At 50.4% G+C, this 27,057-nt stretch overlaps 1 protein-coding gene across 2 annotated transcripts; it reads right to left on the bottom strand.

The window, feature by feature from the left end:
* Window positions 1–125: 125 nt before the first annotated feature.
* On the bottom strand, window positions 126–26,494 carry PSKH1 (protein serine kinase H1). 2 transcript variants are annotated; one of them, XM_029924829.1, is made up of 4 exons: window positions 26,402–26,494; window positions 15,456–16,482; window positions 7,413–7,519; window positions 2,273–2,406 (listed from the first exon to the last, which is right to left on the bottom strand). In XM_029924829.1, exons 2-4 carry the CDS (start codon window positions 16,410–16,412, stop codon window positions 2,355–2,357), a joined length of 1,116 nt encoding a protein of 371 aa, XP_029780689.1. In that variant the 5' UTR covers window positions 16,413–16,482; window positions 26,402–26,494; the 3' UTR covers window positions 2,273–2,354. The 2 variants fall into 2 exon arrangements, with proteins under 2 accessions (XP_029780688.1, XP_029780689.1); XM_029924828.1 differs by lacking the exon at window positions 7,413–7,519 and having other exon boundaries at window positions 126–2,406.
* Window positions 26,495–27,057: the final 563 nt, after the last annotated feature.

Genomic DNA, 27,057 nt, shown 5'->3' on the forward strand with positions numbered 1-27,057 from the left:
GTGTGTTCTTGTCTGTCCTTACAAGGGAAGGGAGAGGCTCTTGGGGGTCCCTTTCCCCAGTTGGGACTTTGACTCCTGGCATGGCAGGTATTGCCTCCCTGGTCCACAGCAAGGAGCCTGGGATGTCAGAATGGATGGGCCAGCCTTCCCTGGAGAGGGCAGCCTGTTTATTGAGTACAGAGGATACATTTACAAACTGAGTACACAAAATAAATAACTGCACATTCTCTATCCACAGTCCATGGCATAAAGGCCCAAGTCTCCAACCTCCCTCTGTCCTACCCTTAGGGCCAGGCCTATCTTGGACAAGAGAGGAAATGAATTCCCAGGTCTTCAGGCCCCCAGAGGCACTTGGGAAGTGGCGGGAGTTCTGAGGCCACAGGGCTTGGGCTCTCTGCTGCCTTGTGCCAGGGACCACTGAAGATAGAAGGAGGGGATGTTTAAGGCAGTTGACTTGGCCCAGAGTGTTCTCTTTGGCCTTGTTTCCCACTGGAGGTGGTACATGCAGTAAGAGGAGGGCCTGGCCCAGGCTACCCATTGGGAAAAACTGAGTGAGGGCCCATCTCCCCCTGCTGGCAGAGGCCCTGCAGTCTAGCTACAGCTAAAGCTGGGTCACAGCTCCTTCCCTGCCAGTGAAAACAGCTGAGGAAGAAGGGGCCTTGGGTTCCAGCCTTGTTTGTGGTGATGTAAAGGCACATTGACTAACATGGGGATGGTCTGGCTCAAGCCTCTGGGAAAGCAGTCACCCAATTCCACCCACCTCCTGCAGGAGCTCCCTTCCGCCGAAGAGTCAGCAGGGCCCAGGCTGGACAGGTAATGCTGTGAAAGTTAGCAGGGACAGGCTGGATCAGGAAAGGCCAGCTGTGAGAAGGCCAGGGCCCCAGGCACTCAGGGTTCAGAGGCAGGTCACACAGTATGGCTAAGTTCCAACTGGAGCTGCGCAGAAGCTCAGCAAAAGGGGAGGGTTGAGCAACCTGGAACCTTTCCTCAATACAGCAGCTCCTTCCTTCCCACTTCCTCTAGAAGATGAAGGGTGAGCATAGTGGTCACTCCTAGGCTGCCCATACTCATGCCAGACACTAGATGGCGCCTTTATGCCACTGCAGAGCTGGAAGGGACGGGACATTGGGCAGTACCAAGGGTAGAACCAGGGCCTACCCTGGAATCTTGACGGGACTCTCCCTGGTAAGCCCCTGGCCTCTGCTTTGGCCCAGGTGCCCCCATTCCCCAGGTAGCAGCAGTGGGGCTCCCTTTAATCCCCCACAGTTGGGAAGGAGGCACCTAGGGAATAGAATGGGCATCCAAAGGGGAAAAAGAAGTGATAGTGGGCTCTGCAAAGAAGGCATTGAGAGCAGTGGGCTGTGGGCAGGAGCTCTCCCACTGTCAGAGAGAGGGTGGAGCCGGCAGCAAGCCTGCTACCAACATGGCCACACCATCCAGAAGGGCCAAGGACCATGCCATGGCCCTACCATCAGAGGTTCGAGCGAGTCCTGGAGCCAGGAGGGGCCCCTGGGGGTACCATGAAGGAAGACAGATCCTGGGTGGAAAGTGGGAGACTGTTTAGACTTAGCTGAGAGTCTACCCAAGACACGAGCTTTGGGCCTACCTAGGTCTCTCACTGTGGTACAGACCAGAATGCAATGGAATGTGGGGGACCAGAGATGAAGGTTCAGTGGAGGAAAGAGGGTTCAGAAATAACTGTCCCAAAGAGTCCTGGGACAACAGGACACCTTCTACCTGGCACAGCTTGCCTCTTTGGTCTTGGGGAAGCGCCAAGGGGTGAGGGAGCCTGAAGGCCAGATCCTGCCCTTTCCCCAACTTGTAGCAGAGCAGTAGCCCACCAAAAGGAGCACTGGTGCCAGGCCAGGCTCCCAGTTCAGAAGGCTCACAGCTCCCCAGGCTCCCACTCAATCACCCCAGGCTCAGGCCCAGGATGAGGATAGAGGCTGCTGAAGGCACAGGGCAGGGCTGGGGCCATTCACCTGCTGCTGGCCATACAGGCCTATCTCCAGAGGGCATCAGGGCCAGATGGCACAGGGATGCACGGCCAAGCTGGGACCATGGCATGTCTGTGCCGCAGCCGGCAGCTCAGCCATTGTACTGCTGCTGGTATCGCAGGTTGAGCTCCCGCAGTTCCCGCTCCCTCACACGGCGTGACTTGTTAGAGCGCGTAGAGCGGCTGGAACGCGTGGACTGGGCTGACTTGGTGCTCTGGCAGCGTGAGGAAGCACGTTTGAGGAGGTTCTGGGAGATGGAGCGGTGCAGATTCTTCATGGATGAAGAGGCTGCCATGCTCACCACCCATGGGTGCCTCAAGGCCTGCAGTGCAGTCATACGGGCGCCGGGATCCACTGTCAGCAGGCGGTCAATGAAGTCCTTGGCCAGGTTGGACACACTGGGCCAGGGCTAGAGGCCAAAGACAAGCATTAGAGCGGGAACACTCAACACTGCTCTCCCCATCCTGATGATGCCATCACCACAGCACTTAGCACTGTCCAGCATTCCGGCACTCTCCCCCTGGAGAGAGGCACTGCCCAGCTCCTCCCAAGTACAGCACTCTGTATGGGCTTTCCCTGTCCACTTAACCCTGGCCCTGGCCACTAAGCAGAGGTCGTTCTCTGGGTAAGAAGTCCATCTGACAAGTAGGAGACAGACCTGTTCCTCCTGGTCCCCAAGCAGCAAACATCTAAGGTACCTGGACTCAACGTCTGGCTCAGGAAGGTGGTCCCTGTCAGGAATCCCCAGCTAAACCCAAATCACGATAACTTGGGGAGATTTAAAGAGAATAACCCAAACCTTCCACCATATCCCGAGCCAAACTTAAGCTTCAAACTCTGGATGTCCGTATCAGGCCACTTAGCAGGGAAATTCCTAGAGGGGACCCACCTCCCTCCAACTGACAAAGTGATGGTAGGCAAACACGGCATTCTCCACGTCAGCCTCCACCTCTCAGTCATGGTGAGAAAAGGAAACAATTCAAGGCAAGTAGATTTCTTCATCTATCTGCTAAGAGGGCAGGAAGCTCTTGGGGGATAGGTGGGACCAGGGCCCTTCTTTCCAGTGTTCAGGGCTTCTTTAGACCACACAGGGCCTGCCTGGCAGTGCTCTGTACGAGCTTCATTCTAGTACATTCTGTTCTCAGAGAAACCGCACAAAGCCTGCTCTGCTACATGCACCCATGGCTGCCTCATCTCAGCCACACACCAAGCTCCTGTCTGTCTCAGGGCCTCAGCCTGTGCGGCTTGTCTTCACCTGGCTGAATCCTTAGGTTCTCGGGGTAAAGGACACTTACTCAGACTTCCTCTTAGCCCCCAGAGCTAAGCAATTATTCCAGTGATTTCAAGTTCATTGTTTATTCCCATTACACCATGCTAAGCTGGATGAGCCCCAGTGCCTGGCACTAGGCATACAGAGGCCCTCGAGCCCCTCTGCTGGAGAAGGGCAGACACAAAACCGTTCTGAGTCACTGCGTCTTCTCGGAGTACTGTGGCATGGGCTCTGATATTCCCAAAGAGTAGGCAACTAGGACCTCTGCTGAGACTATGACAGGTTTGGCTGGGATGTCAGGGGCATCGTCACCATCCTTCCTGCCAAATGAAGTCTGCCTTTTCCACTCTATGGTGCCCTTTGCCCTGCAGAACCCCTGAACTCATTCTCTAGGGGGTTCAGGAAAATCTAAGAGCCCGCATTCGGGGCAACTGCATGGCCATTTAGCAGATACACTTACACACTGACTATTGCTACTCCCAGTTCAGCCTCTTTGACCTCCAATTCCTCCTCCACACCCTTCCCCACTTATACATACAGAGGGTAGAGGGGGAACACCAAGGAGAACACTCTTCTGAAGTCCTGAAGAAGGGGTGGGGGCTACTTGCAGTTGCTGCCCTCTAACCTGGTTTTCGGAAGGTGAATCTCAACTTTTACTAAACTGAACTGGTAGAAAATGACAGACCGTATTACCAAAGAGCCACTTAACAGGGTCCTCCTCACCAGTGTGCTAGCTCCCAGCAACTCCTGGGGAGACAACATCCCTCAGGAGGAGGGCAGTCAGGGCCTCAGGATATGCAGGCAGAGAAGCCCACAAATACCCTGCTGAGAGCAGTGAGGGGGCACAGAGTGACAGCCCTCCCCCTCACACAATCTGGTCCAAGCTTCCCTGCAGGCCTGCACAGCTCAGGGCTCTGCTGCAGAGGCTGACATGCAGGGTGACTGGACTACACAGCTGCCCAGCTGCTCATGGTTCAAGAAAGCCCCACGGTTTGCTGCTGCCATCTGAACAAAAGAAGCCACTGTGAGGGGCCAGTCAACCTAAACCACAGACACTCGCTGCAGCCCCCCTCACTCACTTAAGTGATGGAAAGAAAGGCATAATGGGGCCCCTGATGAACAGAGCAAACCCTTGAAGCTGAACAGGGTGAGTCATGGGAATACCTGTGCTGCCGTACCAGCCTTTCTGGTCTCCAAGAAAAAGAGAAATCGCTGAGAAACACACTGTGGTTCAGCTGGGCCTACTGGCTAGCCAAACAGAGCTGGGACATGGATTCTGCCCATGCCCCCTTGGTCCAACCAAGAGAGAAGAGGGACAACGCCTCTGATGACAAAATAAACAGTGGTGAAGCTGACCTCACAAGCCAGGAACCTCAACATGGGCGGGTCAGAGACACCCCCACTTCACATCCAAACCCAGCCACACTAAGGCCCCCTGCAGCTCCATGCAAGTTCAGTGCAGTCCGAGATAGGCCTCTCACCAGACCCATCCTGTGGGCTTAAGCATTTTCAGCTCCAGAATAACACACGCTCACACCAGGCATCGACCCCTGCTGCTCGCTGAGCGGCCAGCCTGTTAGTGACAAAAGCGAGCCAGATTGATCTGTACCTTCTGTTCCCCCAGACTCTTGCCTCCCCAATTACTGTGTGCACGCAGCCGTGTGCAGGATGCCCATGAATTGATTTGTCTAAGGGCCAGCCCTGCCCTCTCCAGCAGGCCCTAGCTCTCCCTATCTTTCAGCTGTAAGCAGCTACTTGTAAGCAGCTGGACCAGGTGGGTCTCCCACCTTAAGCCATCCTGACCCGACCTGTGCCAATGGCACACGGCCTAACCCTTGCACCCTGAGGAACCTGCAGTGGGAAGTCAGGAGGCCAAACACAGGAAAGTACTGGTCCTCAACCCAGCCCACTGACAGTGAGACAGGCTCAGGCTGCCCTTCAGAACAGTGGCCCCTGGGAGTGCTGCCGAGGCCTCCAACACTCAGCAAGGAAAAGCAAGGCTTTCTACACTCACCCAAGGCCATGCTTCTGGCCAAGTCCAATTCAGTACCTCCTAAGAAAGCTTTCAATACCCACAGACCAACCCATTTGTTTCTCCAACATACTTGGGCCTCTAGAGCCCCATGAGTATGTCTGTCAGCCTATAACTGACTGGCTGGTAGCACTGTGGGCATGAGAAAAAGAATAATGATAAACAGCCACGCCTTTCAGTTTCCATAGCTCTAACTGCTGGCTCTGGGTAAAGAACAGAACTCTCACCTCAGTCAATTTGGAGTCAAGTCAGGGACACATGTGAGGCTCAGGTGGCTGACAGAAGGGACACGCCCCACGTACCACCTGGCCAGTCTCCCAGAGGCTTCCACCTGTTTCCAGACTGACTTGGAGCGTGGGGCACGGAGGAGAGTGTTAAATGTCAGCATGCCTGCCTCTAGACTGAGGTGTCCCTCTGCTGTGGGAGCAGAGGGCAGCTCCAATACCCAGGGTGTCCTTTCCACGAGCTCCTTACAAGCTATGTGGGTGAGGGCTGGGCACTGTCCTGAAAGGACAAGGAGAGACTGTGGAAGGAGGGACATCACCTCCACCCTGTTTCTGACCATCAAGCTGGTTGTCCTTTTCCCTCCTCTGTGGCCCCCAGAGTCCTCATCCCCTTGCAGTTAAGGTACCTACCTTTTTTTTTTTTTAAGTAAGTTCTGGGCCCAACCTGGAGCTTAAGCTCATGACCCCAAGATCAAGAGTCACGTGCTTTACTGACTGAGTCAGCCAGGTACCCCTAGGTTATCTACTCTTGATGTTATAACAGCAGAGAAGCCAAAAAGGGATAGATGGAATTCTCCCATGAGCACTTCCTTAACAACTTTACCTTCCTTATCCCCTGCTTCTGAGGGACCGGTCACTCCTCAGCAGCAGAATCCAACATTCCCGTAAAGGGAAGCATGAAATCAGAAAGGGCTTTTCAGTCCAGCTCAAAGGATGAACTTCCCTCCTCCCCAGCCCCTTTTACTTGCTCTAGCGCTAACGTCACAGGGCCTGGGAAGAACACTGCCCAGGCCACTACCAGCGGTTTCACCTTAAGCCCAAGGGCTAAAGGAACAAAGGATGAAGCCAGCTCTCTGGCCTAGACTGACGAGAAAGGAGGAAGCTACTTCCTTCCAGCAGCAAACCCAGCTCCCAGGGCTTGCACTAGACTCCCTCTGGCAGGCAGATCTGACCACTCTCAAGTGAGGGGAAAGAAAGGCCTGGTTTCTGGATAGCATCTGGGTGACAAATTAAAGCAACAGGTTGAAAGCCCAGAGACCTCTGTTCTAGGTCTACTTTCTCTGTGCAACCTTAGAGAAAACAAGCCTCCTCACTTTTAAAATGAAGGAGCCAGGGGCGCCTGGGTGGCTCAGTCGGTTAAGCATCTGACTCTTGGTTCTGGCTCAGGTCAGAATCTCACAATTTGTGAGTTTGAGCCCCATGTCAGGCATGGCATGGCATGGCAGCTGGCAGCATGGAGCCTTCTTAGGATTCTCTCTGCCCCTCCCCCACTTGCACTCTCTCTCTCAAAATAAATACACTTAAAAAAAATATATGAAGGAGCCAAATGCAATGGATTTTAAGTGTCTTCCAGTTGCTGAAGTCCTGGATTCTAAGATGGTTTCTCAGCTTTCTTCTTACTTGGCTGCACGTGAGAAACAGAAGCATAGCATCTAACATTTAAGTGGCCTTGACCTCTTGACCACATTGGGTTCTTTTCTAGGTCATGATGACTCAGGAAGATTCCCTGGCAGAGGAGGTAGCCTCACCAAAGAGCTGCTTGAGCTGCTAGAGCTGCTAGGTGAAGGAAGGGAGGAAAGAAGCCTGGGCTTTGCTCCCATGACTCAATCTTCCCTCAGCTTTGTCTCAAGATATATTTTCAGACCCAGTATTCCCACCCCCAAAGGCCTCCTTCTTGTACTTACGTGGGCCTGAACAAGAGCAGAGAAAAGAGCACGTTTCTGAGAAATTGAGCTTTGGGTTTTACTCAGGAAAGCAGAACTATTAGTATGACGAGAACAGCACACTCTGATGCTGCCCACGAGGCAAAGTGTTTTGAAAAATTCAGCAGAGCTGGACATAGTGTGGCAGGGAAGCCAGCAACCCCTTCCTCTGGTCAAGACACTCACCATCCTGATGCCTGGGCTTCCAGACCAAACAGAATCCACCACCCTGGGACCTGGCAGGGGATGGGTGGGGGCTGAGCGCCAGGAAAGAGGACCTTAGGGGAGAGAGCCTGAGGGGAGAAAAAGAAGGAAGATAATAGAATTTTAGAAAGATGCAGAGAATGAAGATAAAAACAAAACAAGAAAAAGTGTGACAACTTAAAGGTTAGTAAAGCTGTGTTCTGAAACTTGAGATGAGTAACAAAATGAAATCCTGGGGGTGCCTGGGTGGCTCAGTCAGTTAATCATCCTGACTCTTTGGTTTTGCCTCAGGTCATTATCTCACAGTTCGTGACCAAGCCCCACATTGGAGCTCTGAGATGGCAGCCTGAAGCCTGTTTCAGATGCTGTGTCTCCCTCTCATTCTCTGCCCCTCTCCTGCTCACGCTCTCTCTAATATAATAAAATGAACATTAAAAAAATAAAAGCCATGGGAGCACCTGGGTGGCTCAGTTGGATAAGCGTCCCGCTTCCCGCTTCGGCTCAGGTTATGATCTCACGGTTCGTGGGTTTGAGCCCTGCGTTGGGCTCTGTGCTGAAAGCTAGCTCAGAGCCTGGAGCCTGCTTCGGATTCTGTGTCTCCCTCTCTCTCTGACCCTCCCCTGCTCATGCTATCTCTCTCTGTCTCTCAAGAAAAAAAATTAATTAAATTAAATTAAAAATAAATAAATAAATAAATAAAAACCATGGGGTGCCTGGGGGGCTCAGTCAGGTAAATGTCTGACTCTATCTCAACTCAGGTCTCAATCTCAAAGTACTGTGAGTTCAAGAGCTTTAAGGGGCTCCAAAAAAAACAAAACACACACACACACACACACACACACACAAACTTCCTTCCATTCTAATTTCTGAGATAATTTGGAGCCCTGGTGGCTATTAGCACGTCACCCACGCTGAGACCTGAGTCCTTGAACCCTGGGTACACAGGACTAGGACAACATGGGATGGCAGGATGAGTGAAGGGATGAAGGAGACTTCTGCTCCAAGCTGGAGAGGACATATTGGAGCAAAGCTCAGGTCTGGGCACCACACTTGCTCTAGGAGGCAGACGAACTGAGGCCAGGCAGGCCTGCATGAGAAGAGTGACCTTGTGAGATGGGAATACTGACCAAGGAAGGAGAGTCTGGAGAGGCATGGCTGGTGGGGAGTGGTTGGACCAGGTCATCATTAGCCATCCCATCCACCTGTAAGTATGCTCCCCGCTCAGTGGAGGCAGGAGGGGATGAGTGTGGGAGGCCCTCAGCAGATTTAAAGAGGTCAGATCATGGGAGAGACAAGAGCCATGGCAGCTCCCATAGGAACTCAAGAGCCTAGAAGCGACAGGGCCTGTGAGCGGGCAGAGCTATCCAGGTGGAGACAGACAATGAGAAGAGCAGGAGAGGGAGGGGATGGATGGCACACCAGGCACTGCTCCAAACACAACCTACACGACACACTCCTTTGTTGGAGAGGCCTCGGCGGGGCCGGGGGTGGGAAACAGGAGTGATGACAGGAGGATCTGACCCTGGGTTAACGAGAAGCTGGAGGTGGTCAGGAGGTAGGAATGGCTGAATGCAGCAATGTGGGAGATGGGTGTCTGTTTCTGCCACCACAGGAGAGTACTGCTCTCTGGGGACTGTGTAACCAGGGCAGCAGTGGCAGAGGGAAGCCTAGAGGAAAGAGCTCCAGGGAGTTGAGTGGAGGACCAGAAGTGGCACAGGAGGGGGATGCTGCCCCTCTCCGCTCCAAGCCTGCCTCCTGCCCCCACCAGAAGGAAGCTACCCCTGCCTTCCTCCAAGAGGTCTCCAAAAACAATGACCAGTGAGGGTCCCTAGTGGACCAAATCATACCATCTTCCAGGGACCAGTCAGGGATCTGGACTGCCAGTGTCTGCTCCTACAGTAAAGAAGAGAGACTCCTCTGTTGAATACTTACTACGGACCAGGAGATGTGGTCAAGCAGGAACAGCCCTTCCAGAGGAATCCCTCCTGGACAGGTATGGGGGCATCATGGGATCCTGGCATAGAGCCAGCACCATCACTCAGCTCTTGGCACCCAACAGCCACCAGCAGAGAGGCAAGGAGTAAGGGCTTAGAGATACCTCACAGCAAAGAATTCTAAATCAATGTGTATTTCCTTGTGCTGTCAGCTATTGAGACAGACATGGAAAAGCCATCCCCTTACTCTGGGAGCAGGATGCAGCAAGAGAGGAGTGATGAACTGATGGTCCATCACAGCTCCCCTCCACACTGGAGGTGGGAATGCGAGGCAGTTAAAGGCAGCCAGAAGAATCCAAGCACGAGCCTGGAAATATGCCATCTGCCTCATTGCATTTCACCTGCTGCCTGCACAAAACATCCAGTCTCCAGCTCTCCAACATCCCTGGGGAGGTCATCCCCATGGTTCTGGGCCAAGGCCCTGTCCCTACGCAACTGGCTGCTCCCTATCAGGGCATATGAACCAGGCTGCACGATCAGCCCCCTCACAGGCACCGACCCCTTTCACCTACAGAGCAACAGGACATGGCACGTCCTCCATACCTCCCTTTATCTTCAACATGCCAGGGCTGAAAGACAAGAGTTAGGGTCATTTAAAGAAGTTGGAAAGTAAATGTGAACTCTGGCTCTGGCCACTCATTCTACTGCAGGGCTATCAGAACTACAAGATGGTCCAACTCACGTGCCTGAGCGCCTGCCCCTTGGCACCATGTGGATGGGTAGTCGGACTGTAGCCCAGAGGCCGTCCCTGCAAAGCCACCTCCCTCCAACAAAATCCCCCAGGGAGTGACATGCTGGGCCTGCAGGTGGCCTTCCTCTCCCATCAAAATTCTGTCCCTTGCCTGGCAGCACTCCCTCTCTGAACAAGACACTAAGAGAACCTTCACCCCAGGCCCCCAGTTCATAGGGCAGTCAGCTGGGCTTGCCCACAGCTCAAAGACTGCCCAAGCACAGGGTGACAATTAAAGGCTGCCAAATGAGGCAGACAGCAAAGCTGCTGATGGTACCACTTTGCCATCAGTCCCACAGGAGCCTCTTCATCCGTCCTTACTCTAGGAATAGAACTCTTGACAAAAGCAGTAACAGTAGGCCGCCAACATCACATTTCATGTCAAGTCAATCACGGAATCTCCAAGTCGGTGGACCGTAACAGTCCCCTAGTATGGGTCTGACAGATGATGACTCACCTTCTGTGTCACTCCTTTAGAAATAGCTGCTCCAGCCCTTCTGGTATCTCTCAGGACAAGAAGCTCCCTCTTTGGAGATGGCTGTTTGTGTTTTCAGCCTGCTCTCACGCTCAACACAGGCCTTCCTCACATCTGGCCAACATATGTCCCCCATCCCTTCCAACATGACCCTGGCTTGGCCCCCTCTACTCTGGCACCTCAGGTCCCCAGAGAAAATGCAGATTTCTCTTCTCAAAATTATCTGGCTCCTTCCCAGCATTCCCTCCTCTTTCAAGACTCCCACAGCTGCTTCTAAGCAGTTCTGGTCATAGACTACTAGACACATCTCCAGTAGGCTCTTCACTTTTTCCTGGAGTTCAGCCCCCAGATGAGGGGGCTGCCCCATCTGCCTGCCAGCCACTTTTGGGTCCTTTCCCAGGGAATCAACAACCACCAGTGCTTCCCTCAGGAGAAGCCAGGAGAAAGTACCGGGAACATGTGTATTGATAAGGTCTTCAAGGACCTTACAGACCTGAGAGGAAAGATGTCCACAGACAACAGCCCAGGAAAGTGCTGAAACAAAGATTCCAGCAACATCCTGAGGCATGTAGGTCGGGGAACAGAGACTGTGGGGATGGAAAGGCCAAGAACTCTGACACCAAGATGGCCTGGATTCAAATCCCAGGCCTGCCACCCTCTAGCTGTGAGACCATGTACAAGTTACTTAACCTTGCGAGCTTCAATTTCCTCATCTTTAAAACGGGGGATGACACCCATCTGGCAGCACTGTTGTAATTAAACATGTTGGATACAGAACCCCTAGCACTTTGTCTGGTACTCAGTAGGCACGACACGGCACTGTTCTTAATGGAAGCAATTTTTGAATTGAACCTTTCAGAGCTGGTCAAATTTCTACGGCCAATACTGGGAATAGAGTGAAAAGCCTGAGCAAAAGCTTAGCATGCAGAGTGAAGGGTGTGTAGGAAATGGGGCAGAGAGTGGGGCTAGGGCCATGGCCTGAGTATCTAGAATATCAGGACTGTGGGGTGAGAGCCAGGCACTGAGTGTATTTCCCTCCACCACTGGGCCCCCCCCACGGATGTCAAGGCAGAAGCCTACATATCCTCTGGACCAGAGGGCAGTCAGGCCTCTCTCAATCTGCCCTTGTAAGCTGATGCTCCTGCAGAGCTGCAGGAGGATTCTGTCCCCACTCATCTCACTAAACTATGGTTCACACCATGTGGAGCTCATTCTCTGGATTCTCTGATCTGCCCCATCTGCCCCCAGGACGCCAGATTCCCCCATCCCCAATGGGGATTACTCCAACATCCCCCAGTCGGTCTTCCTCCTGTGAGTCTCTCACAACACTTTCTGCTGCATTCCTCCTTTACTACCAAGAACACAAAGGGTTCCCTCATACCTAATGCTCCCAAACCCCAAGTAGCCCCTGCAATTACAGAGCTCCCAAGGGCAAACAGCAGGCCTGGCCCAGCCTCATCAACCTGTACTCCATTACTCCCAAACAATCTCCTATTTATTCTGAGAACAGTCATGACTGTCCCTTTCTCTGAGCCTCCTCCTTCTCACAGCTCACCTCCTGTAGAAAGTCCACAGAAACCACTGAACCTGATAGGGGGCTGCAGAGACATAGGCCTCAGGAAATGAGCACATCGGGCAGGGCCTGGTATACAACACCACCACTATAAGAAGGCAGGGGGCAGGACGAATGCCCCTAGAAAAGCATTAACTACCATGGAGCTTACCGTTAGGGGAGGAATGCACATCTCCAAATCTTGTTGAGCTCAAAGTGGGTGGTCCTTCATTTGCAGAAGAAGCTAGATCAAAACACCCCTCTCAACATGACAGGCTTTCAGATAGGTTTGCTGACAGGGCCTTGCTCACTTAGATGGCCTTCAGAAGGTCAAATCACAGAAGAAGACAGATGACCAGCCTGAGGGTCGGAGCAGAGCCCAGCCTTAAGAAGGGAGACCCGTCCAGCCACCTGATCTGAGCCACACAGTTCATGTTCCAGACTTCCCAAGCCCAGTGACTATAGTCACTGCCTGCCAACTAGAATTTGTTCTGTGGCCATTTCCTACTCCTAATCTTTTCTTCCCAGGTAATCTCACAGGGATGGAGAACATGCCTTCATGTCTCCATGCATCTTCCCCAGGTGCACTTATGGGGAGGAAATGGCCAGCAGAACAGAAAAAGATGGTTGGTCTCCACCTCAAGAGAATCTGGTCTAGTGATGAGACCTCCTCACTCAGGAAATACCCCAGACAAATCCCATCCAAACCACAACTCTGTAGACGGTGGTAGAACTAGTTTTTGGAGTCAGCCAAGCTCTTGGTAATAGACAGATGCCATCAGGGGTGGCCAGGAATTTCACTCTGGAACTGGGAACTCATGCTTTCAGCTTCAGATGAATGGGGGGTTGGGAAGCAAGGCTGGGCCGTGCCCCATCCCCCTCGACACGCGTGCGCGCGCGCGCGCGCACACACACACACACACACACACACACACACACAGGGAGTCCCAGATTGTGATTCCAACAGTCTCAAGCCCCCAACCTGTGGCTACAGAAGGAGCAGGAAGCCTGAGTCTATTCCTCACTACATTCATTTGTCATTCTCCCAGACACGGATAATCAATAGCCATTTACCAAGACTGCAAGCTCCAATTAGATAAACTGCTTGATCAACAACTGCCAGAATTAGGAACTCTTGGGCAAACCTACAAACGAAAGTCTTCCCTTTGTCAGCATCTCTTGGGAAACCTCCCTCTCTGCTATAACTAAGCTCACTACTCCCTCTGCCAGTCAGAACCCCAACAGCCTGGCCTCACACAGAGCTCCTAGTGCACAGCAGGCTAGGTGGGGCCTTGACACAACAGTCTCTGGAAGGTGGATGCTGAGTCCTCTGGCCAGTGATGAAACCTGGCCCAGAGGGTGAGTAATGAGATGTCCCCTGCAACCACACCATTGCAGCCTGGGCCTCCCACCCAGTCAGCATTTGTTTTGTTGAATCCATTTGGAGCAAAGAAGATGTGTGAGAAACTTTGAGAGCTAGAGAAAGCCCCAGTTTCTTCTTCGCCTCTGGCCAGCACAGACCTGGTCCAAAGATGAAGGTTTCCAGGAGTGCTTGGGTGGCTCAGTCGGTTAAGCATCCAACTCTTGGTTTCAGCTCCAGTCCTAATCTTATGGTTTGTGAGTTCGAGCCCTGCATCAGGCTTTGCAGTGACAGTGCAGATCCTGCTTAGGATTCTCTCTTGCCCTCTTTTTGCCCCTCCCCCGCTCACGCTGTCTCTCTCTCTCTCAAAATAAATAAATAAAAACTTTAAATATATATGTATATTTTAAAAATGAAAGTTTTCCTCTTTTCCTCACACAACCTGACCCATGACCTGGAAATCCCCCTAGCGAATGCCAGCCTCCACCCTCACAGGAAGTCCTTGACTGACCCCACGACCATGTCTGGAAGCTGACAGGGAATTTGAGCACAGAACATCAAGCACTAAAGACAAAGTGACATAAGGCTTTGGGGTGACTTCTACAGGAAATCCTGCTCTGGGCCAACTGGCTGGGGCCAGAGATGGCCCACTCCAAAGTCCCTGGAAGGAAAGCTGGGTTTCAGAAGGATGCTGGTCCCAGAGCTCCTGCCCCTCCAGGTGGGTCGTTCAGGAGGCATGGACAGCAGTTAGATGGCCCAAGCCTGAGAGGAACTCTGTGGGGAGCACTCTGCAGGGGCACTTGGGGAGGGGCCCTCACTGCCTTGGCAGAATCCTGTTGCCCTGCAAAGCTTACTTCACCTCCCATTTAGGCCATCACATATTTTTTTATTCACAACCTTCTCGAGCCTACCATTATGCTTGTAACTCCTGCTGGTGCCTATGCTCAGCCTCTTCTACCCAGTCCACCTCCTGCCTAAGGACCAATCAATTCTTTCTTTTTGTGCAACTTCCTTCAGCTCCCACCAGTACTGAAGCCTAAAGGATTTTTTCAGGTATCAGGGCAACCCGTGGATCCAAAGACACAAACTGATGGTTGAATCTGGCCTGCAGGTTAGTATTTGTTGGCACACAGATACTACTTAAATATGTAAATGGAATTCTGACATTTTAAGATCAAATTTTCTGGCTTCTCTTTAAGAAACTGCACAGAATCCTCTGGGCTGTGTGGTAAAACTGGGCAGAGATGAGCAGCAGCGGCTCCTTTAGACAGGGCATGGTCACGCTAGCTTGTCCCGGGTCCCCGTGGAGCAGACGCCGTGGCTGCCCTGCCCCACGTGCTCTGGCCCACCTCTAAGCTCACCCGTGGCTGCAGTGCTCTTGTGCATGGGGACAGCTCCCAGTGCCAGTGCCTGCATCTCCCTGCTTCTATGCCTGGAGATTTTTTCCAGCACCAGCTGGCAGTCAGGACAGCCTGGTAGTGCCAGGGATTTAATACTGAAACCCTAATAAAGTCTGGACTCATAAAGGAGTCAGTGGATTAAAACCCACCTGCCTTCCTGTCCCTCAATTCTGAGGCAGGTTCCATGTGATTATTCACACAGTCCCCAGTAGGAGTTCTAGTAGCCTCCCCCAGTGGCAGTCTACTCCTTCATATGCCTTTTATTGGCTTCCTCCCTTTCTGCCTTACCTTCTCCACCCTTCACTTGTGCTTAATGGAATTATATCCCAATTAAATTATCTGCTCCCAAGTCTCAGGGCTCACTTTTGGGGAAACCCAAACCAAAATAACCTACTATTCTCTACCTGCCTGGCCCCATGAACATGGCCCTCAGAGCACATCCTTCTGATAAAGAGCTGCAAGATATCCCCCCACTCAGGGGCCTCCCAACATCCCTGGGACAGGACAGACTTACCTCCCCCGAGTAACTGTACTTGCCCCTGAGGATTTGCCGGTACAGCCTGGTACGGTTGTCATCCTCAAAGGGCATAGTGCCACTGAGCAGGACATAGGCAATGACGCCCAGTGCCCACATGTCAACCGAGTTGGTGTAGGGCTTTCGGACCAGGACCTCGGGAGCAATGTACTCGGGTGTGCCACAAGTGGTCTTCATCAGGCAGTCGTCCCCCTTCTTGCGGGCACTGGCCAGGCCGAAGTCAGTGATGATGATCTTGGAGTCAGTGCCTGGGTGGTAGTAGAGCAGATTCTCAGGCTTGAGGTCTCGGTGTGTGATGCCCAGTGCATGCAGGTATCGAACACCGTCCAGCACCATCTGCAGCACCCGTGTGGCATCACGTTCAGTGAAGGAACCCTTGGCGATGATGCGATCAAAGAGCTCTCCACCAGTGGCCAGCTCCATCACCATGTACACACGCTCCTGCGTCTCAAACACTTCTACCAGCTGAATGATGTTGGCATGACGCACCCGGCGCAGCACACGCAGCTCTGACTCACATACCTCTCGCCCTTCCCGATACTTGGTCTCGATCATCTTGATAGCATATGGCTGCCGGGTTGCACGGTGCTCCACACGTACTACTCGGCTGAAACTGCCTCGGCCAATCAGGGCTTTGATGTCATACTTAGCTGTCACACGTGGGTCAAACTTAGCCCTGTACTTAGCCACCCTGGCCCTGCGTGGTGGTTCTGAGGGAGGCTCTGTGTGGCCGGCAGTGGGGGCACCAGGGCACGGGTTTGCACACTGACTGGCTGCTGGGAACCCAGCTTTGAGAGCACCAACACTGTCCACCTCTGTGATGAAGTGCTTGTACACATCACTCTTAGTGCCACTGAAGGGCTCCACCTTCTTGACGAGATCCAGCTGGACATCCTTTGGCGGCTCAGGAAGGACCTTGCTTGTCCCACAGCCCATCACGGACACGGGGGCATCCTCTCCAGCGAGGTTGGCAGGACCTGCTCTGCAGGCAGTGCCCCGTCTACACCTATGCAGACAGAAGAAAGGTCAAGTCAACATAGCCAGAGATAGCTCTGAAAGGATAGCAGCCACCCTCCTCGCCCATTCTCCCTTGCTCCTCAATAAACGTAGCCTGAAGACCTGACTCTAATATGGTTCCCTGGAAGGGGGGATGGCATTGGCACCTTAGTGCTCAGTGGAGGGTCCAGATGAAAGGCTGGATGTGAGCTCCATGGTCCTGACTTACACCACCCTGGATCTGATTCTCACGACACTTTCCAACCCCAAATAAGGGGCAGGAACATATATCAGGCTCAGCTGTCACTGCCCCCAACCTCCTCCATACTCTGCCTGGGCCCCTTATCCTAGTTGAAATTCTGTTTTTTTTTAAATGTTAAAATCATTCCTCTTATTACTCTGACTCATCTTTTCTGAAACAGGGGTGTGGGATGTTGGAGCCTGCTCTCCAACACTATCAGGGCTCAGAAAGGTGTTCCTCAGGGATATCTTTCCTGGCCCTCCAGCCTCCTGCATGGGTTGATTCCTTCCTACGACCGCCGCCACCACTACCATCACTGTCTTGGTTTTCTGCCCTAACCTTACTCTTCTCTAGGTGGTTCCCATTACTTTGCTAATATACTACCTTCACCTGGCAGTTTAACACCCTGTTCCAGGGTCTTTTACTTCCCCAGTTCACCACAAAGTTGGCTGAAAAGCCACACAATCCTGAGGCTGGCTGAAATCAAACCCTGTGAACTTGGGACCACAAACCTCAGCATGCTGCCACTAGGTAGCCACCAAACTAGCTTGGGCTTCATTCAAGAGACAAAAGGGACCATGGGCTTGGAAAGGACACTAACAGTTTCACAGTGACTCAGGCTGTGAATCAGAGTACTCTGCTTCCTTGGGATGAGGATCTAAGAGCTTCTCCATTTGCTTCCCAGACAGAGATGTTCCAACCATTAACACCCAGGGGCTGGTAGGGCCTGGATAAGGTAAAGTGCTGAAGTACTGCTTTCCAGAAGTCACTTCTACCCTGGCCTTCCTTCTCTAAGTCTATCTGAAGGCCCCATGGGTGAAAGAAAAGGGTTGAGAATTTCCTATTGATGATGCCATACAAAATTAGGAGTAAAATCATCAAATCAGATCAAACATTTATTAAATACTATAACATTTATTAAATACTATGTAAGGAAAGAAACAATTCTTCCCTACTCCGTATTTCTTTACTCTGTGGGCCTCCTTTACCTTCACAGAGAATACTTCACTTTTGACACCTCTGATCACTCATGTGTGGAGTCACCACACCAAGCAATTCTGTAACGCTGGTCAGATGTCCTACAATTTAACTCAATTCTGACACTGTCTACCCAAAGGTAGCATCAGATCCCACAGGTTAAGGGTTCAGCCCCTTAAGACTGCCCCCTCCCTCACACACACTTCAGCCACCAGTTACAAGCCTAGGTTATCACCTGTGCTTCTGACCAACTGATCACAGACAGGGGACCCAGCAACCTCCTCCTTGGGTTCAATCAATTTGCTAGAGAGACTCGCAGAACTCAGGACAACACTTACTTACATTTACCAGTTTATTAAAGGATATGATAAGGATACAGGTAAACACCCATCAGATGGAAGAGATGCACAGGGCAAGGCGTGTGGGGAGGGGCATGGAGCTTCCATGCCCTCTCTGCATGTGCCACTCTCCCAGCACATCCATGTGTTCAATCCAGAAGCTCCCCAAACACCCTAGTATTGGGATTTTATGGAGCCTTCATCACGTGGGCACAATCAATCATTAACTCCATTTTCAACTCTTCTCCCTTCTCAAGAAAATAGGAGGGCTGAAAAGTCCAAGTTTCTAATCATGGCTTGAGTTTTTCTGGTGACTAGCTCCCATCCAGGAGTCATCCGGGAGCCCACTCAGTCACCTCATTAGGACAAAAGAACACTCCTATCACCAAAGAAATTGCAAGGGTTTCAGGAACCTGTATCAGGAACTAGAATCAAAAACCAAATATTAGAATAACAGATGCTCTTTATGCTCTTATCACTTAGGAAATTACAAGGGTTTCAAAAGCACTGTGCCAGGAACTGGGGGGAGACACACATATATATTTCCGTTTACCTCACAAACGTCTGTCTACTAGGTGCTAGGGATTCAAGAATGAGTAAAACATGGTCCAATGTAGATTATAGTTTAACACATATACAGACACAAAAGCAAAACCTGATCACTAAAGTCACAGTGCAAATAAAGAAAAAAGCATAAAAACAGATCATTTCAATATAGCATGGTAGGTGTTAAGCTTGAGAAACAACAGTAGGGGCGCCTGGGTGACTCAGTTGGTTAAGCCTCCGACTTTGGCTCAGGTCAGATCTCACGTTCGTGGGCTCGAGCCCCGCGTCAGGCTCTGTGCTGATAGCTCAGATCCTGGAGCCTGCTTCCGGCTCTGTATCCCCTTCTCTCTCTGCCCCTCCCCCTCTCATGCTCTGTCTCTCTCTGTATCAAAAATAAATAAAACATTTTTAAAAATTAAAAAAAAAAGAGAGAAACAACAGTAGACGTGAGGAGTGACACAGGAGTTAAGGAGAACTTTCTGGAGGAGTAACCCCACACTGAATTAAAGTAAGGATGAGTCAGGTGAGGAAACATGGGAATGGTGTTTTAGGCAGAGAGCACAACATACTCAAAGATTCAGAGCCCCAGAGTCATACGCTGTGCTTGGGAATGGGCAGTTGGTGGTATGAAGACGGGACTGGGGGGCGGGGTGGGTTGAAGTTCTCGAAGCAGCAGGAACCAGGTTGTGGAGAGAAGCACAAGTTAGGGTGAGGAACCAAGACCTTTCAGGTAAGTGACTGGAGCTACCAATGAGTTTACTTAGAAAGAAAGAGAGGCAGTCAATCTGTGTTTAGAAAGAAGTGAGAGGCTGAACTGAAGGAGGGTCAAGGTAGATTAAAAGGGCCAGAGAGGAGGGTGGTGGCCCGGATCGGATCGCAGGGTGGAATGGAGAGATAGCAGGAGAACTGACAAGGACTGAAGGCTAGATATAAAGAGTGAAAGGAAGGAGAGAGGGAAACACGGTAGTCCCTTGCTTGGGTTCCTGGGCAAAAGAATCAGCAGCCTACCAGGAGGGACAGGTTTGGGAAGCAGCGGGAAAAGATCAGTTCTGGGTGTGTTGCAGTGCATGTGGTACATCCACATGACATTTACTGTGGATACTGGAAGCAGAACTGACATTTGAAAAGAAGCAGTGTCAGAGATTCTATGGCTGACCATGCGTGGTGCTTCAAGCTAATGGGCAACACCTAACACTACCTCCTCCCTACCCCCCAAGAAGCCAGCAGATGATCCCAATGGAGGCAACGGAGGGAGACCCAGGCAGATTTTACTGTGGCAACTTGGGCATCACACAGAACCCAAAAATGCCACCAGATTCCAGTGAGTCAAGGGCCTGCTTCTAAGGTGGTGATATTGCCCAATGTGGCTAACTCTTTCGAGGAACAACTCATCACTGAAACACACCCCAGACCTCGATTATCAATCGATCCATCAGATAAAAAGGAAGAATCTGGAGACCACAGATTTTAATCAGCATGTTGATATGGCACTCAGTAGAATGAGGTGTATCCACACATGAGGGGGAAAGATTCCTCCCCATCAACACAACACTCATCCACATTTGCTGCAGTTCTCACCCAAAAGCCAAGGAGATCCCACATAGTAGCTTAGGAAAAGGCATTTAGAAACAAGCTTCCTTTTCACAAAGGCCAAAGATTAGAACTGTGGACAGAATTTTGCAGATTCATCTCTTCTTTCAAGGAAAGCACAAGACTCGAAGTAGTGAAGGACTGCAGCTCAGGAAAAGGATGGTAGTTCTTGGGCCAGGCTGCCTAAGGCACAATACAGGGCCCAGATCCCCAAGACCACTGGTAAGGAACATCCATCACCATTCAGAGAAAAGACAAATGGCACAGGTTACCCAGCACGGCCACTGAGATGTCTTCTCCTTGGTGAGGCAGAATCCTAGATCCCCAAAATAAATAAATATTTCTAGGCATATCCACTGGGTTTTTTTGTTTAATTGTGTACATCTAGTCTGATGAGAAAAACTAAGGTTTACAAAAGAAAAAACCTGACTTCTCACTTTAAACAAATAAAGCATGCACAGGGATCTCAAGTCAGCAGTAAGTGAGCCAAGGATTATCACTCTCTGACTTTCCTTCTTCCCTCCTGGGACACAGTTTTCTCCCACATTTGTTCCAATTTAAAACTCTTCAAAGATAAGCTGATGCTGGTACTCCACCTTCCCAAATACAGATGAAGAGCAGAGGACAGAGGCTGCTAGCTGAGGGGGGGACAACAGCCGGCAGCCTCCAGGTGATCACAGCTGCTCCACACTCCAGTCACATCTGTGAAATTCTCATTCTGCAGAGATCAGATGAGAAGGCAAACGGGAACAGGGAAGGCATCTGACAAAGCTTCTGGGAATAAGGGAGCAGTGTTTTCCTGCCCCCCGCTCTCCTGTGTAGCCCCCAGCACAGTGACCAGGGTATGAGACAAGACTCAGGAGGTCATACCTCGCCAGCTATCACAAGTCATTATTCCCTTGTGTGACACCAATCCTAACACATCTTACAGAAAGAACTGAACTCTCTAGAGTCGGCCTCCATACCCTCAATTCCCAGCCTCTTGCCAAGCACTCCTCTAGGAGTGTCAGCATGTTGGATAGAGTGTGGTAGTGGGCATGAGCATTCAGTACTACTGCCTGAATAGTCTACAGAAATGACAGGCCAAGAAAAGCAGAAACTTGTCCACAGCCAGTTAAGATAGTAACTGCCAAGGAAGGACCTAAATCTCCTGGCTCTCCATCCAAAGCTCCTTCCATCACAAGGGAGACTCAGGAAGTGCCTGGAGCTCAGCAGAGGTCACCAGGGCAAGGCCTCCATCCTTCCTCATATCACTCTGCTGATGAATCAACAAACTTTTACTGAGGACCTTTACTGAAGGATCTGTATTATGAAACCTCCATTCCAAGTACAGTCTGGGTCACACTGCTCACTGCTGTACTCTAGATTGCCTGAGAACACTAGAGTTGTTAGCCCCTTGAAGGAAGAGGCCACTTCTCGGATTTCTAGAACTCTCTGGCACTCAGCAAAGTGCTGAGCTCAGAACAAGGATTCATGTTTGTTAACAATGAGTGAAAGGTGTATTGGCTCTTGGATTTGTTTTGCTGCAAAGCAACAATCCCAGAACCTCAGAAATGTTCAAGTGGCAGGAAGAGGCCAGATTGGTGCTCTTTCGGTGCCTGTGTAAATGTCCTCAGTGACAAAGGAAGCCGGAGCTCTCAGGTCTGTTTGAGTCTTAAAGATTCTTAATTGAACTCCAAATCAAGTTTGTCCATAAGATGCCAGATCTGACCCCATGGGAGAGAGGGGGCAGGGCCTACAATGGATCCTGAAACAATTTCCTGACCACAAAAGCCAAGTGTGTGGCTGTGTCCAAGGCACAGAGGCCCACAGGCACCCAGCCCTCTCCAGTAACAACCTCTAAGATTGTTCTCCACAGAAAAGCTTCACAACTTTTCAACCTGTAAAAGGTTATGCTCTATATTATGTTTTGAAAGAGTAGCCATAAAATGAAGTAGGCAGTAATCTCCCAGTAATCCCAGAAACAACTAACTACTAAACAACACTTCTAACCATCATGGGGGCAAGCAGAGACACCAGGCAAAAGAGCTTGTCACTTTAGATGAAAACTCCCAAACAAGGACCTCTACAACCTTAGGGGGAGCTCTGTGATTCTGTTTTTTGAAACTGGGAAACTGACACTGCATCTAGCAATTCCACTTTCAGAAATAATGCTATAAAACTTCATTCCGTGCATGAGTATGCAAAGGAATATTTGTACAAGGAAGTTCACGGCAAAGTTCTTTATATTATTAAAAAAAATGGAAATTATCCAAATATCCAGTAATGAGAGAATAATTAAATAAAGATCCATTCATACAATGGAATGCTCTGAAGCTGCTGAAATGCATGAGGTAAATCCATATATACTGATAAAGAAAGATACCAGTCAATCTTCATGCCAGGATCCATATCTGTGATATAGTAAGTAGTTTAAAAAAGCACCTGAAGCATATATCCAATGAGGGGATTAAAAAAAGATATAGACATATATGCAGAAGAAAAAATATCCTAGAAAGGTAAAGGAGAAACTTGACAGTGATTGCTTCTAGGGTGTGTGAATGTGAAGGGAAAGGAAGGAAGGAAGGAAGGAGGGGAGAGAGGAGGGGAAGGAGGGAGAGAGGAGGGGAAGGAGGGAGGCAGGCTTTCACTTCTCACTTTATATTATTTCCGTGATGCTATTTTTTTTTAAGTAAGCTCTACACCCAATGTGCATCTTGAACTCATGACCCTGAAATCAAGAGGTGCTCGCTCTACCAATCGACTGAGCCACCCAGGTGCCCTGATTTCTTTTTTAGAATATAGTAACTCAGGACACCACTTCTCTAGGACTCCAGCTAGGCACCACTGCTTTACATGGTGATAACTGTTGAGCAGAGACTCCTGCTTTAGGGCTGAGAGGAGAAAGCTCAAAAGTTTGCTGTGAGCAAACTTTAATTGTGACCCCAGCTCCATCTAAGACATCCCACCCACTGGCCATCCCATCATCAGAAATACAGACTCCGGCAATGTACCGGGGGTTCTCCTTCCAAAACCCCAAGGTTCAACCCACAAATTTTTACCGAGCTCCTGTTGTGGGGCAGGAGCTCTGCCAGGGGCTGTGACAGACAAAAAGAAAGCTGCCATAATCTCTGCTCTCAACGAACTTACAGCACAGATGGTCCCACATTGAGTCCCTCTTATGATGCCCTGTGAGGCCACTTGAAGACTGATAGCCTGGAAGGAGACCCTCTGAGATAATTTCCCCCCACAAAATGAAAACTACATTTTTCTCCTTTAGCATCATATCAGACATCATGAATAGAAGGCTGTCCCAAGAATTAGCTCAGTGGTGACCTAGCCAACACAATCGGCTTACTATTCACTGAGCAACACTGTTGGAAAGAAAGGGATTTCAAACAAATAAATCTCTCTCTAGCTCTCAACAAGCAGAATTGCTTCCATTCTTCCAGGGCTGTACTTCTCAAATTTTTCTCTGTGCACCCTGGTATTGGGGGGACAGCTGTTCTCAGCTATCTGGAAGCTTAAGAATCAGCACTCTGGCATACCTACAGCCAATTCATATCACACAGTCGGGAAGCTCTGAAAAGGCTAATACTGCCCACATAACATGTGAACACTTGTAAAGTAAAACAGAAGGCCAAACCAAAGTCTCATTCATTTAACTATGAACTTGTGACTGACAGAGATCCCCAGTATCTAGTTCAGATTCCAGAGACAGTAGGATCTTCAGGGGTATCCCATTCCAAGTGAAGTGCAACTCTAGCTTGGTGTCGGGGCAAACAGCTTTCCTGACAGTTACACTTTCTCTAGCTCATTTATACAACTTAAGAAGTTCAGGAATTGCAATTAGGTAGGGAAAAAGTGCTTATGCAACAAATTTATCCTCTAATGAGTCAGCTGCTTCTAGGGGAAAGATCAACTGCAAATGCCCTCAGTAGAAGCACAGTTTTGCCAGGGCTTTCCCTTGATAAGCAGAAATTACCTTGAGGAAATCACATATGGCAACTTCCTACATGAGGCTCAATATGAAGAGCAAACAGGCTTCCTGAGATCTCCTTTTGATAAGGGACACACTCTGGGAGAACAGGCATTAGTAATAACAATGGCCTCCATTTCCTGAGTTCCCACTGTGTTAAGCATCTTATATGCCCTCTTACTCTTCTCTGCAACCACACACAGTAGGCACGATTACTGCTATTTTGGGATGCGCAAAGTGGGACTCCAAGGCCCTCAAGATCTCACAAACACCAAGAACTAAATCCAAGTCTTTCTGATTCCAAAGCTCAAACTACTACTACAAACTCCTCAAGCAAATCATATTGCCTCCCCAAGGTATGGGCAATGAGACAGTAGAGACAGTAACAAGAGTCCATATGGCACAGTGAGCCCTTCCCAATGGACAAAGAAAACCCAGCAGTTTCCAAGTGCAATGACAAAGATGTTCAATTAGGGAGCAACGTCGCCTGAAGTTTTTTTTTTTTTTTTTCAAAATATAGTTCCCTACCAGATTCCAGATATTCTGAATCAAAATATCAGAGACTCTTGAATTTGTATCTTGGAAAATTACACCAAGAGATTTTAGACCATCAAAGTTGACAAGGCTGCACCACCTACCACACGCATACATATGCATGTCCAAATAGAAGATACACATTTGCTGTGCTCATCTCAGATCATGGCCCTTAATAGGGGCTCAATAATATAGCTAATTCTGGTTCTAAAACCAACAACCTACCCCAGTCCATTCAGCTTCTACTTTAGACCAGGCACAGAGCCAGACACTCAGATGCAGACATGAGATGCACATCCACCATAATGGGACACAACATGATATACTCAACAGTAGTCACATGAATAAAAGTACCGAGGGTGCCTGGGTGGCTCAGTCGGTTAAGTGTCCGGCTCCAGCTCAGGTCATGATCTCACGGTTCGTGGGTTTGAGCCCCGCATCGAGCTCTGTCCTGACAGCTAGCTCAGAGCCTGGAGACTGCTTTGAATTCTGTATCTCCCTCTCCCTCTCTCTCCCTCCCTCCCTCCCTCTCTCTCTCTCTCTCTCTCTCACCCTCCCCTGCTCTTTCTGTCTTTCAAAAATAAGTAAAAAGCATTAAAAAAAAAAAGAATAAAAGTACCCAGGAGCCAATGGTTACTTGTAAAGCAAGAAAGTTTTTTCCAAGGAAAGGTAATCAAAGATGGATTTTAAAGGACAGATGTAAATTTTCCATTCTGGTAGTTGGGAGTGGGGGTAAAAAAGAGTATTTTAAAATGTATTAAAAGTACAAAAATGAGGGGCGCGTGGGTGGCTCAGTCGGTTAAGCGTTGGACTTCGGTTCAGATCATGATCTACGGTTTGTGGGTTCGAGCCCCGCGTCAGGCTGTGCTGACAGCTAGCTCAGAGCCTGGAGCCTGTGTTCGGATTCTGTGTGTGTGTGTGTGTCTCTCTCTCTGCCCCTCCCCTGCTCGCGCTATCTCTCTCTGTCTCTCAAAAATAAATAAAAGATATTTTTTAAAAGTACAAAAATGAAAAAGTATAAAAGTATTAAAACACTGAGCTCAGACTGTATAAGTGCCCAGGTGTTGACTTCTGGGTTAGGCCTCTACCAGATTACGAATAACCTTGAATGCCTTGCTATTGAAGCTTGGACCTCATCTTGTAAGCACCAGAGATCCAGTTTCAGGCAGTGAAGGACTTATTCAAATTTTCAGATGGGAATTATCGCTTCAGCAGCTTCATGGAGGCGGAGTGAGCGTGGGGAGCTGGGTTTCCCCTTATAAACTGAAGGATGATGGCTTGCGGAGCAGGCAACCCGGCCAGGCTCAGGCCTGCTTTTCCCCAGGCTGAACACGGAAGCGACTAGCTGCCTCGACAGCTCCTAGCGTTCAGTCGCAAAGTGTGAGGTAGGTGCAGGACACGAAACGGCAGAGAAGACAACCTGCTTGATTCACCGTGACCTACGCTGGCTGGTTGAACAGCAAGCAGGGCAGCTGGCCATGTCCACCAGGCCCACATAGCCTCAGGCACCGGGGACACCCAGCACAGCAGCACGTTTCGAGACCAGTCCAGCCTCGTACACTGGGGATCCTAAGCAGCCATCGCCTGGCCTGTTCCCCAGTCCTGTAGGCCCCTGCACACTGGGCTCCTGCCGAGGGCTCCGACCTGGGCAGGGACAGGCCCAGTGCGCCAGGAAGCGACCGTAGCCGCAGGTCGTCAGCCCCTCCCGCCCGTCGGACCGTCGCCCAGCGCCGTGCCGCCTCACCTCGCACGGGCGGCGGGGTCTTCGGCGTCTCGGCGGCTGTGCTGACCCTCTCCGGACCGCGGATAGGGTTGCCGCCGCCGCCATCCTCGGGCGTCAGCGTCGTGACATCATCACAGCGCGCGCCTTACGCCAAAACAAACCCAGGTAGCCCAAGGGGCGGGGAGGGGGCGGACCCTCGGGAGAGCCCGGCCACGCGTATAGCGCCCCTCCCAGCGTGGCCTGCCAATCAACGCCTTCGGGGCAGGGACTTACTCTCTCCCGGACGGGTGAGTCAAGTTAACCCTTAAAGTAGCTCGACCTTTGTCACCAAGAGGTACCGAGGGAGGGAGAAAAGTGTCAACATTTCTTGTTAGGGCAGAAGGGTGCTCTGTAGTGCGAGGCTGGGAACGTAGTGCGTTTCAGCAGAGGTTTCTGAGGTGCTTCTGGAACTCCGCTAAGGATCGTTTGAAATTTCATTAACAAAGAATTTTAACTGCAATTAAAGTAATTTAGGCACTCAGAAGTGTTAAATTTGGCTTTCATCACAGTGGATTTGCAAATGGTTAACTTGAGGATTGGTGAAGATTAAGTCAGTTTTGCACTAATTTCGGAGTAATCATATATTTTTTTAATTTTTGTTATTGTTGTTACTTAAGTGTATCCTGAGACTTTGCAAA

Source organism: Suricata suricatta, chromosome 16, assembly GCF_006229205.1.
Source record: "Suricata suricatta isolate VVHF042 chromosome 16, meerkat_22Aug2017_6uvM2_HiC, whole genome shotgun sequence".
NCBI lineage: Eukaryota > Metazoa > Chordata > Mammalia > Carnivora > Herpestidae > Suricata > Suricata suricatta.